Genomic DNA, 13599 nt, shown 5'->3' with positions numbered 1-13599 from the left:
TTCTCCTCTTGGTTGGGGTTACTCAGTATCAACTCTGCTTACCTAGAGCTAAAGTGGCAGCCAGCTGCTCTACTAACACCCTTAGAAAGTCATCCCAGCAGCACATCCGGACTACATGATTTGCTCAACTCTCCCAGGGCCACAAAGCAGTAGTGGGTGGGTCCAAAGGCACAAAGTGGGCCAAGCAATGGATGTGACTACACATGTGCAGTAGGCAACATCCCAGTTGTGCACAAGCCACAGGTCTCTGCCCTCACCCCACACATCTGCACCACACACATTCAGGCAAGCAAGGGACATCATTGCACTTCAGAGACACATTCCAGCCAGGCACAAGGGTGGGGGTGGGGTGCGCAGATACAGATGCCTGGAGGGCTGCGCTTGACCCCTGAGCCTGTGGCTTCCTACCTCTGGCCTAATTCAATTAGGGGAACTTTGATGGACCATATGAGAAATTTGCTTACACTGCTAGGATCGATAGACGCATGGTATGGATCATGTCTGCCCAATAAGCAGCTCCACTCTAGAGAGTCCTAAACATGCTCCCCAATCTCCTGCAGTTATTGTTCCCATGTAATGAAAATTACTGCATCCTACCCGCACTCTTTATGTAGGATTTACAGCTGTAACATATGCTTCATGCCCACCCAGCCCCTCCTTCTGAAGGCCTCTGAAATTGCTGAAGATTGTCAGAGCAAAAGGTAGAGCAACACCATCCATCGCCACTAGCCATCCCCTTCGAAAAGAAGACTGACATTTGCACCTATGTTTTACCTAAGGGGCAGGTTGCAAGTCCCACTATGACGCGATATGGGTGGCCCAGCCAAGAAGGGAAGGAGGAATCGAAAACCCCTTGCCATTACACCACAAAGGCCCAGCAGCGTTCAACTGCCTGGAAGCAGCTCTGCTCAGCAGAGCTCCTGCTGCTGTTTTTCCAGGCAACGCGCAGGCCGCTCTGAAGCCAACAGTGACAATGATCTGCTTGGGCTGGCGGCGGAAAGGATAGCTCAGCGCTCTGGATCACGTCAGGGCTGCAAGTGCTCCAGCTCCTTACCCGCAAGCTTTGGCCAGATTACCAACGGAAATTAAAAAGTCACTTTAAACATTGGATAAATTAAGCAGTCTCCTCCCCCTCCCCCTAAATGTCAGGTTCCTTTTTACAGTAGCTGCAGTGTAAACAAGCGACAGGGCGTTATTAACACAGCTGCAGTCAGGGAAGCCGCTCTGGGAGCTGCTCACAGTGCAGCCAGTGACTCCAATGGAACAAGTCACCCATACAGAGAAAGAGACCCTGAATGGAAGCCATGTGGCCAGCTAAGGGAGCTGCCTGAAACTGTCTTGTTTCAGCGCAGAAACAAGCCAGCAGCTAGAAGAGACTCCTCTTGGGGTGGAAGTTATCAAGAAGGGAGAGAAACACTGGGCCTCTGCTTCCTTCAACAAATCTCTCTCCTCCTCCTCCTCTCTGGAGCTCCTGAGAAGCTTTTCACTAGGAAACACAGAGGAAGTTCTGGTTTCACTCTCCCAGCAGATGAGGGGTTTAGGGCTAAAGTAGATCTTGAGTGGCGGCTGAAGACAGCTGGGGAATGATGGAGGTAAACAAGATGCACAGGCCAGATGACAGAAGCGGGTTCCACAATTAGGCTTGCCAGCTCTCAGCTAGCAAGCAAGGCCACGGGGGTTGGATGGCGTGCAGCAAATCAGCTGCTCCAAACGAGCTGAATTTACTGCAGCATGAAGGGCTTCCAAAAGCAATGGGGAGATTTCCATCCACTCTGCACGTAACAAGGTTATTTTAGTAACCATCAGAAGAAGCCTGATCAAACTCACACAGGGCGGCTTGCTGGAGGGAAGGCTGCTCGGCTCAGGCTAGATATGCAAGGGACAGAAGCTGGAGCTCCCTGAAAAGGAGAGATACTGAAGACAATTTGCTTCTGACCAGTCAAACCTCCCCAGGTGTATCCAGCAGAGAGCTCATGCTTCTGTGTTCCCTCCACTGGACAGCTCATCTCCCAACCAAAAGGGAGAACAAGGCAACCACAGGCCATGCGGTCTTCCATGGAGAGTCCAAAAGGCAAGATCTCGTCAAAATGTTCTTGATTATTGATTGAAACAGTTCTCCCTGACCCCCTCCTTCTTGTCAGACAGCTGATGTCAGTCCCCACAGACAACGCTGTGCTAGGTGGGCAAGTGGTCTGGCCAGCTATAAAGTCAGCTTTCCATGGGCAAACTCTTTACATTACTCTGTCTTTAAAAATGCTGAAAGCAGTTGCTCCATATGCAGCAGTGTTTCTTCAGTTATGTCATTATAAAACATTTCATACCACTTTCCATTTCTAGCAAGGGCCCCCAAAGCAGTTTACATAAAAGAACAAAATATCACCAAGTAAAAGAAATAAAAACTAAAACCTTCACCGGAAGTGCCTATGGCTTCCTTTAAAATGATGACTTCCACTCTACGCTTGTGACTTGGCCCGCTTGCTTGAGCCATCTTTGAAGGTGCTCTTGCTCTCTGCGGTCTGCTTTGCAGGGGCTAATCTCTGTCAGACGTGTGTGTGTGTGTGTATGGTCTGAGTGCAAAAGAATGGTCCTGTTCTGCAGTGGCATACTTAGACAGGTGGTCCGTCTTTCTCTTCCGACTGAAAAGTGCTTGTCCAGAGCATTCTGAACAGTCCTAAGTAGCTACTCTTGAAAAATGCAGAGCAACAGTCCTCAGCTGTGCATTTTTCACTGACATATCATATACCATCAACAGTTTTAAAAATAACAAAAAACCCTTAACCAGCTGGAGAATGTGAAATGGCTGGCTCTGCCCCACTGGAAATCAGATGCTGCCTCCTCTGCCCCACAGAGGTTAATTCTGCAGAGCAGGGATGGAGAACCTCACTGTGACCTTCCCTAAGGCACTTGTCATGATGGCTGAGGCTGGCAGGAGTTGAAACTCAACATCTGGAGGACCACAGCTTCCCTACCCTTGTTACTGAGTCATGGGAGAGAGCTGAGATTTGTAGAATGAGAATTCACCCAAACCATTTTTGTAAAACACGTCACCCGCAAACCATAAGGGGAGCAAAGTGTTTTCAGGTTGCACGAAAGCCCTGAGAATGTGGATGTATTGTGCATGTGTGTTTATGTATGCATGCTGCTAGCCAGAATCCACAATAGAAAGCCACAGAAGGTACACTTGAGATTAACTAGAGAGCTTTGGAGATTTAGCAAGCCTGCCCAAGATGTTATTGAGTTTTATGCACTGGAAAATGCAATTTTCCAGCCAGAAATGCATTGGGACCATTTACTAGTGACTGTTTATCAACCTAACCCCCCTTTTAATTTTCACAGAAGCTGCAGTGGATCATTAGCTCCATCTTTCCCACAGGAGAAGCCAACTCAGAACAGCTTTGCTCTGCTCAAATGCACCCACCAGTTTTGAAAATGAATTTTAAGCTGGCAAAACTTTTCCCAAGGTTGCACATTTCAGGCCTCTAGTTATGAAAGGAACCCTCATTTTTTAAATGTTATTCCTCACAAGGAAGGCAACAAAGCCAGTTCACTGCAGCTTGCAAGTCCTCCCGCCAAATACGTTGATCAATGGAAAGTTCCAAGACCTGAAGGGCATCACTCAGCTGAAAGCGGAGAGGAGGGGCAGCTATTTTAAGTTTACTGTAGTTGACTAAGTACATTATCTGATTAAAGAATGCAATAAATGTACTTACCAAATATTTCCCCTCCGCTCGCATATTCTGTCACCAGATAAATCATTCTCTCTGTCTCCATAACCTGCACAAGGACAGAAAACTGACAGATAAGGAGATTGCCTAGGACAAAAGGAAGCTGGCGCTAACTGGACCTTACTTTTTGTGACTTGCATCTTAAATACACTGAGCCACACTCAACAAATTAGAAGCACCCACCCAGCGGCTGCACTCAAGTGCACAAGGTCTGTTAAGGACCCAAACATCAAGCAAGCAAGACAGGCTAAATTTCAGGCTAAAATGCTGGAAGTGAGTTTTCAAGATGCCTTTTCCAAGCTGAAAAAGCCTGCACTTCCCATTCTGAGGGCCCAATATTACTCTAAAGGTACTTCCACAAGCCATGCTAAGAATGCCTTTGGGTAATTAATGCCTCTTAACAACAACTTGCAAATATGGTAACTGAAGCCTATAAGGATGGGTCTGTTATTTTAATTCAAATTATATAAAGGCATTTAATCTGAATGACCTGATGGATGTTTCAGCCAGCAAAAAGGACCAGCCCATAGACCCTGCTTTCTCAAAAGCATTCAGGTGTGATGCTCTAAAGCATTTTCAGAGGTGGAGCTAAGCTCCATCGTTGACCTCATAACTTAAAACACTCAAGTAGCTACAGACTTGTCAGCAAAGGCAGCAGTGTCTCTTTGCAAGGGCAAATAACATCCCACAAGCAATTCAAGCATCTCAACAGCAGAGGTAACTAGCTTGGCTGTTCACTCTGGAGGCCCTTCCATTCTGTTTAATCCAGACGAGATATCTGACAGGTCTCAGGCAAAATATGCACCCAATTAAAACCTTCTTGTTGTGCCAAATAACCTTGGTTCCTTGGGTAAATGATGTAGATAGGCTAACAAAGCCACTGTCTACCATCTCATTCAGACCGCTGGAGATGTAGCAGGGAAACTCTTGGAAAAGAGGCTGGTCAGCCACAAGTTCCCTGAAGGCCAAGGTTCAGGGACTCCATATCCTCACCATGCAGGGCACAGTGAATTGTGGAGAGAAGTGGGCTGGAAGGTTGGAAGCAAAAAAATCAAGGCAAGAGAACGGTAATGGTTCTCTGCCTTGTTTTCCCATTGCAGTTCCCCAAATACTGTATCTGCACTGGTACCAATGAAGATGATGAAGAAGAAGTGAGGTGCAGAACTGGGGCTAAACAGATTCTTGCTGCAAGTAACAATGGCAACACAGAGCACAGTAAGCAGGTTTTCCCAGAGCAAACTGCTAAGGTTCTCATTACTCAATAGGACACAGTGAATAGGACAGGGGGTAGGGGAGCAAAAGGGATGGTTTCACTGAAGTGCCCTTTAAATGTCACACTAGCACAGTGGGAGACACTCTTTTGTAGACTCAGAGCAAAACAGAAGTGTAAAAGTTTAAAAAGCTTGTAACAGGGGGCAGTGTGTGCATGGATGAGGTCAAATGAGTATGTCCCATGGAATTTTCACCCCATGACAGGAGTACCAGGCCAGTCTTTCTGACAGCACCCCTTCATACTCAAAGGGGTCCCTGCCCAAATGGACCCATGTAGTGAATTATGGAGCCTGAACATTAGCCAGCCTAGAGATCTGAGCCCTCGCCCCGCCCCCCGCCACCACCGCCCCCCCGCCACCACCACCTTCAATGAGCAGAGTGGATAAGGGCTTTAGCCTTGTATCTTTCAGCCTTTTGCTTGTAAATTGCAGGCAGGCAGGCAGGAAGGAAGGAAGGAAGGGACATTTCTAGTAGAAAATAAAATTTGGGCACTGAACTGTGACTATAAGCAGTCCTTTTTGCTTTTGAGGGGTTTGGAGGAACTGCTGAGGCTCAAGAAATTGCCTCCAGATCACCCCACTTCCATAGACCGGGGGGGGGGGGCATTTCTTATGGACAGAGTGGTTTTTCAATGTGTCTCAAAACAATTTGGTGGGTGGGAGCCAAGAGGGACACACCTGGACCCTGCTCTTAACAGTCTAGAAACTGGACATCCCATGTCAAAATTGGAGGTCATCAGGCAGCCTGTGCTGTCTTTTGTTTCAGTCACTTTTCAGTTAAAAGCCACATGAAAGAATTACATGCAAAAATTCTACTGCTTGAGAAACAGCGGATATGAATAGCCTGCTGACAGGCCTTGGCGGTGCAGAAAGATGGTTGTGTAGATTCTGGAATGGTTCATCTTTGGCATTATAATGTGCATTCAGTTGACAGAAAGCTGCTTCTCTCAAGAAGCTAAGAGGCCTCATTCCAGCAGCAGTCACTGCAAAAGCTGCCTACCTCTGTTAATGCCTGTTGAACAGCTGAATTTGGAGGTTTCCCATGTCCCACCCTAGTCCCACCCATGGTCTTTACTCCCAAACCTCAAGGACACTAACACGTGAATCCTCAGAGTGGACACCAATACACAGCATTCATACCTGATACAATCTGATGATGTGTGGGTGGCAAAGCATCTTCATGATCTGAACTTCTCTGAAGATCTTCTTGAGGTTCTCTTCGTCCAGCTGAGTCTTATCAATTATCTTTATGGCAACCTGAAAGGGACCAGCAAGACAGGCCATTAGAAAACACAACCTCATACTGGTCAAGTGGAATTCAGAAACATCATTCCCTCTTATAGCAAAAGTGTCAGTTTCCAAACTGTTCACAAGAAAGATGATATCGCACCAATCAAGGCACAGTCACTATTGGGGATTTGCATGAAACCGCCTAATACCAAGTCAGGCTACTGGACCATCTAGCCCATCACCCTCCATTTCTGCTGCCCAGGTCTTTCCTAGTCTCGGCACCTAAGATGCAAGTGCCAAAGGTTGAACCTGTAACATTCCCACATGCTCTACATTACACTATGGCACTCCTCTCCACCACCACACACACCTATGTCCTATTTATTGGGTCAAGAAAGTTGTTCCACAGAATGTCTGCAACATCTCACATCAAGCAGCCTTGCCCCTTATGTGCAGAGGTGAAAAGGAAACAGGTTTTACAGACAGTTCCAAGCACTTTGAAGTTTACTACAAATGTAGAGAAACATAAGCAATCCCAGTAAAGCTTCTCTCTCCCCAGAGGAGTAGATCGTTTTAAAGTATAAACATCCAAAACATTCCATTTACTAGAGATGTAGACCAGAAATTAGTTGCATCTCATGGGGCCACTTTCCAGTTGTAAAAACGCAGGTCACCTAGCACCCATTTTTTAACATCTTAAATTCCAGGATACATGGATAATTCTAACCAGGACTAGTCTCCTGGTTGTAGCCCTTTAGTGCGATACCCGCACAAGCAAGCCTAAAGCACCAGATCTCCAAAGCAGTTTTTAAAAAGAGAGAAAGAACTCCAATTCAGCGTCCTTTGAATATTAAAGCATCACCATCACAGTGTGGAATAGTTAGAAAACAGAGTCCAGATTGCTAGCAGCCCAACATGTATATTTCCATTTTATTAGTATGACATATGTAATCAAAGGGAATCCTGTCTAGGCCCTGATAAATTCAAGATTTCCTAGATCTAGGCCACTCTATTCATGTTACGTTCACTTATTTTTCATAGCATGGAATGTCTTCTATACACTCAAATTGTGCCAGCATACATGCAAACAGTGCACACAGGACTATTGCCTGCTTACTAGTGGTTAGTGCTAGTCAGTGACACCTGCCTAGAGGAATCTGCTGCTGTCCTCTACCCAGCCCATTCATTACTGCTTCCTCTAGTGCTCTGCCTGGAACAGCAAGTGTCTCATTCCACACTGACAAATGTCCTCACTGAGGCATGCTCCACAGTGTTTGAAGCTGCCTGTTTACCCATCCCCATGGAGATGTCCAATTCCACGTGAAACCCAAGTCACTGTTGCCTTCCTGGCACAAATGTCGTAGCAAAGCCTTTTCACGGGTAGGGAAGTAGACTGAGCACAGCAGCTCTCTTGTCTTGCGGCTCAGCCAGCGAAATGTTTTTCCAGTCAAATCTTCACCACTACCCCACCCTTCCCTGAAATGCAGAATCATAGGTCACTGATGCATCTCTCTCCTCCTCTTTCCCTTTTCAGTGCTCTTTTCAGGTGAGCAAAGACCCCTTACCTTCCAGCCAGCTGGCCTACTTTGTCCAAAGCACATGTAGCTGTGGATATGTTCCAACATGTGGTATAGAATATTGGTAGGCTGATCAAAAAGAGCTAATTTCTCCACCAGCACCAGCCATGTGTGTACAGTAAGCATTGGCAAAGAGACCACGTCAAAGGTCTGCCATGTTAAAAGCTGCTGGAGCTCTAAGAGCAAGCTAAGAGAGCTGCCTTTGGGTGACACCTCCAGAATTCAGACAACTTCCAACCCAAATGACTGCTCCCATTATAAATTCAGTGGGACAGATCAGCAGGATGCTGCAGCCTCAACAGCAAGATTTGTCAGAGAACTTGGTGTGCTTCCCCTGAGTCTGTTACTGGGGAAGAAAGGGATTAAAATATGCCTTAATGTAACCCCCAGCTCATCTGAACATTAACCAAGTGAGTTTTCCTGGATAATTATGAAGTGTATACCCATTGGCAAACCTCCCTCTGAGGCTCCTGATACCTCAATCGGTATTACCCATTTACTTTCAGTGGAAGCCATAGGTGTTATCAACTCAACCCCGAAGGAGCTTCTCAATTCAAGGTTTTGGCTGGGGATGTTGACCAATGGGGTGTACAGTCTCCACCAACTTCAGCTGAGTAAGCTCAGGGTAGTCAGCCCCATATACTCCAAAGATGCCTCAAGTTCATGCACAGGTTGACCCAGATTCTGCTCAGCCCACTAGACTGTGGCCACAATTAAGTGTCAAACTAATCTATAAACAGAATCCCTTCAGTAGTGAAACTCCAAAACAAAAGCCCAGGGAAATTAACAATCCCATTATGCGACGTTAACAAAGCGTGTAGCATCTGCAGGAACTATGCCAGCTCCCAGCACTCATGCTGCCACCAATTAGAAGTGCTTCAAAATCCAAGCTGCCTTCCCCTTTCTTTCTGTCCAAACTTCAACCTCGCAATTTGAGAAACCAATGCTTGAGAAGCAAGGTTGGGAGAACTACCCAACACACTGCTGGGGAGAAGTTAAGGGCATAATTCTGAAACAGAGTTCAAAGCTCCACTGGCAGCAAGTGCAAGTAATGCTAATTCATAAGTGGTGCTGTTTTATAGTTGAACATTCCTCTGCATTGCTCAGCAATGAATTTATGGGAGCCCAGCTGGTGGTGCTCTCCCCTCTGCAGGGGTGAGACAGGGGTCAGCAAACTCTTTCAGCAGGGGGCCGGTCCACTGTCCCTCAGACCTTGTGGGGGGCCAGACTATATTTTGAAGGGGGAAAATGAACAAATTCCTATGCCCCACAAATAACCCAGAGATGCATTTTAAATAAAAGGACACATTCTACTCATGTAAATACACACTGATTCCCGGACCGTCTGAGGGCCGGATTTAGAAGGCGATTGGGCCAGATCTAGTCCCTGGGCTTTAGTTTGCCTACCCATAGATTAGAGCAGGGGTCAGCAACCTTTTTCAGCATTGGGCCGGTCCACTGTCCCTCAGACCATGTGGTGGGCCAGACTATTTTTTTTTGGGGGGGGGGGGATGAATGAATTCTTATGCCCCACAAATAACCCAGAGATGAATTTTCAATAAAAGCACACATTCTACTCATGAAAAAACACGCTGATTCCCAGGCCATTCGTGGGCCGGATTGAGAAGGCGATTGGGCCGGATTCAGTCCCTGGGCCTTAGGTTGCCTACCCCTGGATTAGAGGGAGAAGGGGGCTAAAATCCAGGCCAAAAGAGGCTTGTCCCTACCCTCCAACTGCCAGTGTGCCACCTCTCAGGCCCCTGCTCCTCATCTTGCAATTCTCAAGTTTGCTGAAGCAAGAGACAAAGAGAGGTCTACTGCTTATGTTGAAAAGATGCTATGAGTAACAGCCAAAGAGCTGTGAGGAGCAGCCCTGGTGGAACTTCTCACACACTTGTCTAGGTACACTACCTGTTTCATCTCCTGCATCTGCACCACTCTGGTTTTGAATTATTACGACATTGTGGTAGAAAGGGATTCGGGGTGTTTAAGAGCACTGCTGTCTTCCAAGAGCAAACAATTTCATCTGAGCCAGAAACAAGTGCTCCAATGTACCTGATATTGTGGACTGCATGACTGCTGGCTCTGGCTGATCTTGCATTGCTCCCAAGTTCCAAGATCCTCTATCGTTATGGAACAAAAAGTCAGAGAAGCTAAAATGCCTTGGCTTTTGACCTACAATTTCCCAAAGTAGGTCAGGATGGCGTGTAACTATGGGGCTTGTCTGCCTTCAGTAACGCCACAGTGCCGACACCCTGGAGTGGGACGCTACATCTTTTCCACCACCGTGCCATTTCACCCAGAAGGTTGGAACAGAGACTCTGAAGCACTTGCAAAGCAAGCCAGGGATTCTTTAGGCTGCTCCAGCATAGAAAATTGCTGGCTGTAGACTAACTCCAGTATTGTCTGCTTATTCCACGGGGTGCAAATGCCTCTGGCTCAGACCAGCAGCCAGCATTCTGCAGACCTCCTGTTAATAGTCACTGGAAACTTTGCTAGGCAGGAAAGGTCTCCTAATTAGAAAGCCAGCCAGCCATTCCCATTCCAGGACAACTTGGACAAAGAACGCTGGGTAGAACAGACCCTGGCTCCACACAATTTTAATGAAAATAATCCTCTCCCCTTGAAAGCACATTCACTTCCAAAAGAGATGTGCAAGTGCCAATTTCCTGGAAGCAGCTCCTCCAGTGAGGGCTTGCAGCTTCCACGGTGCTAAACGCGCACATGAAACCTTCCTATATTGCACTGAGAAAGGATAATGCCTGCAGGAGTGTGATACACAAGAGTAGTCCCATGTCACAAATAAAACAGGCATTGAGACTGTGTATGCAGTAAACATACAGAGGGAGTTGTTGGGATGAGAATGTGAGCTTACCATTACTATTCCATTTGCCTCCCAATTCATGGAGGGTGACCTTGCAAAACAGGGAGCCTTCCTCTGCTTACGGAGGTGCCCTGCGCATTCTAGAACCCTGGAAAAATCAGGGTTCTAAAATGGGGGGGCCACCAACATGAGTCCAACAGACTCCTCACTTCAGAAAGTGCCCTCCAACTCATGAAGGATTGCTTAAACAGTGACAGTTGCAGAGTGAGAACGCTCATCCCTATAGCTCTGCTACTCCCCATGTTTGTAACATATACAGTCTGAAAGGCAGAAGAAAGCTACAGACATGTGCCGGTTTGGGGCTCATTGAAGAGAGAACAGCCCAGCCAAATGTCACAAGAGGCACAGGATCACTCCTCACTGACTTGTGGAATAGTGCTGCTTGCTCCCAAATTGCTCAAGGTTCTGTAACTGAATATTACTGTCCAGGGTTCAAAATTAGCAGGGCGCCAGGTGCATTTTGTACCTAAAGATCCCCCATTTGCGAGCACCTCAAAAAGTCTGGGTGCCATTTTTTGCACCTGGCTGGTACTCAAGGATTACTGAAATGTATATGCTTTGATGTCTTGAAGTATATGTTAAGGACAGAAAGCATGTTAAGGAGTTTAACAATAAAGAGTAGAGTTTTTGAAAACTGAAGAATGGTACCAATATTTTTATTGTAAACACCAAATTAAACATGTATTAATAATTCTGCTAAAAATGTGATATTAACAATGTGTCACTTATGTGAATTGCGTATTAATTCATGTTTATCAAAATAATAAAAAGTGTTGCGAACCCACCCCCCCGAGGCGACTAGACATTCTGTTTTGGTGCCCATCTATCCCAGTTTCTAACACTGCCACTGTCCCTCTAAGAAAGAAAAGGGGGGACTGCTCTTATCTACTCTACAATGCACTTACAACCTTGTAGGCTTGTGTTCCAATGTTGTACGGCAAAAAAAGGCCATGGAACTGCACTGCCTGACAGACACAAGGAAGAAACTATATCCAGAAATATTTGTTAGATTAACAGCCTGCACTGCTCAAGGAAAAACCTGATTGACTCTGCTTCTGGATTGCCGCTATTTAGCAAGCTAAAGTGTCAGAATAATAGAATTGGAGATTTGGAGAGGACCCCAAGGGTCATCTAGTCCAATTCTCTGCAATGCAGGAATCTCAACACACAGTTCCCCATCTGATTTGAAACCATACTGGACCCTGCTTAGCTTTGCAAATGTGCAAGCAGTTTTATTGCTGCACCCCTGGAAAACAGAGGTGAGTTAAGCGTACGAGGGGGGGAAAATACAGCACACTAGAGGCAACATCAATCTCTTTACACGGAAGGCAACACCCACTTGGCACAATGAGGAATCAATGAAAACATCCTGTTTATCAATTTCAAGTGGGAGTAACATCCAGACAGGATTCCTTGAAACTTGTATTTACCTGCTAGAACGAAAACCAAATCCATGCCAATACAAAGGGGTGGCAGAATTTAGTAGTCCCCCCCCCCCGGCACTTCCACTTCGATGATGTTTCCAAATGAGAAAGTAAAAGCCCTCCATGTCACCTGGCCTTGAAGCCAACAAGCCCATCCCAGATGGGCAGCAAGGAACAGCAGAAGAAACCGCAATGCTCTCGGGCAGCTTTACTGATATTTCCTGCTCAAGCAACATGAAACCCAAGCAGGACTGGACAAGAGATCCCACTGTCTAACACATGCAGAGACTATGACAGCAGCAGCCATACAAACAGAAGTAGGTCAGCTGCACAAAGGACTCCAGGTTGGAAGGAGACAGCCCTTTGGCACATTATGAACTTACCTGCCCCATTGATTCTTTGCTCCATCTTTTCCACAGAAGCACCCCCTTCTCTCCCCAGAAAGCTCACAGTTCTCGCACCACAGACAACTGTATAACAACTTGCCCAGACACAGGTTTTTCTCTCCCTATCAGCTGGGAACTGATGAGGTAAATGAGGAGTAGAGGGGACCGAAATGCCAATGCAGATGAACTTCCATGCCCTGTGTCTGCTCAATCAAGTGCCACCCAAGGGTCACAAAAGGCCCATAGAAGCCCATTAAAACAGCAACTGCAATTCTGAAAAAGATGCCCAACAGCAACCATTCAACCTGGACTCCACAAGTTCAGCACCACAGTTTGTGGATGGGTCCAGAGTAAAATCTAGTATTAAGGCATGTATTTCAGTTTCTTTGGCCTGTAGACATAGACAAAATGCTTGTAGGAGTACTGCTTATAATATGCTTGCTTGATCCTTGCCATCCTTGCCTTTTTTTTAACCTACCAGAATGGGGTGAAAGTCTGGGCCCAGGAGTTACAAATGCCTAATTATTGGGATGTGAATATCATCTGCCTTTTATGAGGCAGTCATTAGGCAGCAGGCAAAGACCTTTTTGTTTTTCACGTTGAACCTCTGTATTCCCTACACCCTTTGGTGAGACTTGTTGAACACCGCCTTTCATTACTTTATCCTGCTTTTGTTCATTACTGTAAACCACTGTGGGGATTTTGAATCAAAGGGAGAGAATTACAATGTCTTTAAAAGTAAAGGGATCTATTATTTTGAGTGCTGCAAGTTATCAGGCCTTCCATGAAATTTGCTCCCCCTTAAGCTGTCCTGTGAAAGCCAGTAAAGGCTTGGTCTTTCAGGGTTCTAGAAGCAGTATTTCCATCCCATTGTGTGTGCAAGCAGCCAATAGGTGGCAGTAGTGGACATCAACACCATAATAATCACCCATTGTCTCAGAAAACCAGACTGCCATGGGAAGCCAGTTCTCTGGCCCCAGAACACTCTTCTCCAAGCCCAAAATGCCTTACAAAATTACCCCGGGGCCACAGCTTGCCTGTCACAGTCACAGAGGAAGCTAGAGCATAAAAAGTCAAGACTGCCATCTCTGATGAACAACCA

At 46.3% G+C, this 13599-nt stretch overlaps 1 protein-coding gene across 2 annotated transcripts in view; it reads right to left on the bottom strand.

The window, feature by feature from the left end:
• Positions 1 to 13599, bottom strand: part of SIK3 (SIK family kinase 3) — a 92289-nt gene that overhangs the window by 31929 nt on the left and 46761 nt on the right. For both annotated transcript variants that reach the window (XM_083713930.1, XM_083713931.1), the window contains exons 2-3: positions 6137 to 6253; positions 3711 to 3774 (exon numbers count right to left, since the gene is read on the bottom strand). In XM_083713930.1, the coding sequence (XP_083570056.1) occupies positions 3711 to 3774; positions 6137 to 6178 (106 nt within the window). In that variant the 5' untranslated portion in view covers positions 6179 to 6253. The remainder of the gene's footprint in view (positions 1 to 3710; positions 3775 to 6136; positions 6254 to 13599) is intronic.

The sequence above is a fragment of the Podarcis gaigeae genome, assembly GCF_964106915.1.
Source record: "Podarcis gaigeae genome assembly, chromosome: 15".
Lineage (NCBI taxonomy): Eukaryota > Metazoa > Chordata > Lepidosauria > Squamata > Lacertidae > Podarcis > Podarcis gaigeae.
This window is presented reverse-complemented; position numbering and strand designations above follow the sequence as displayed.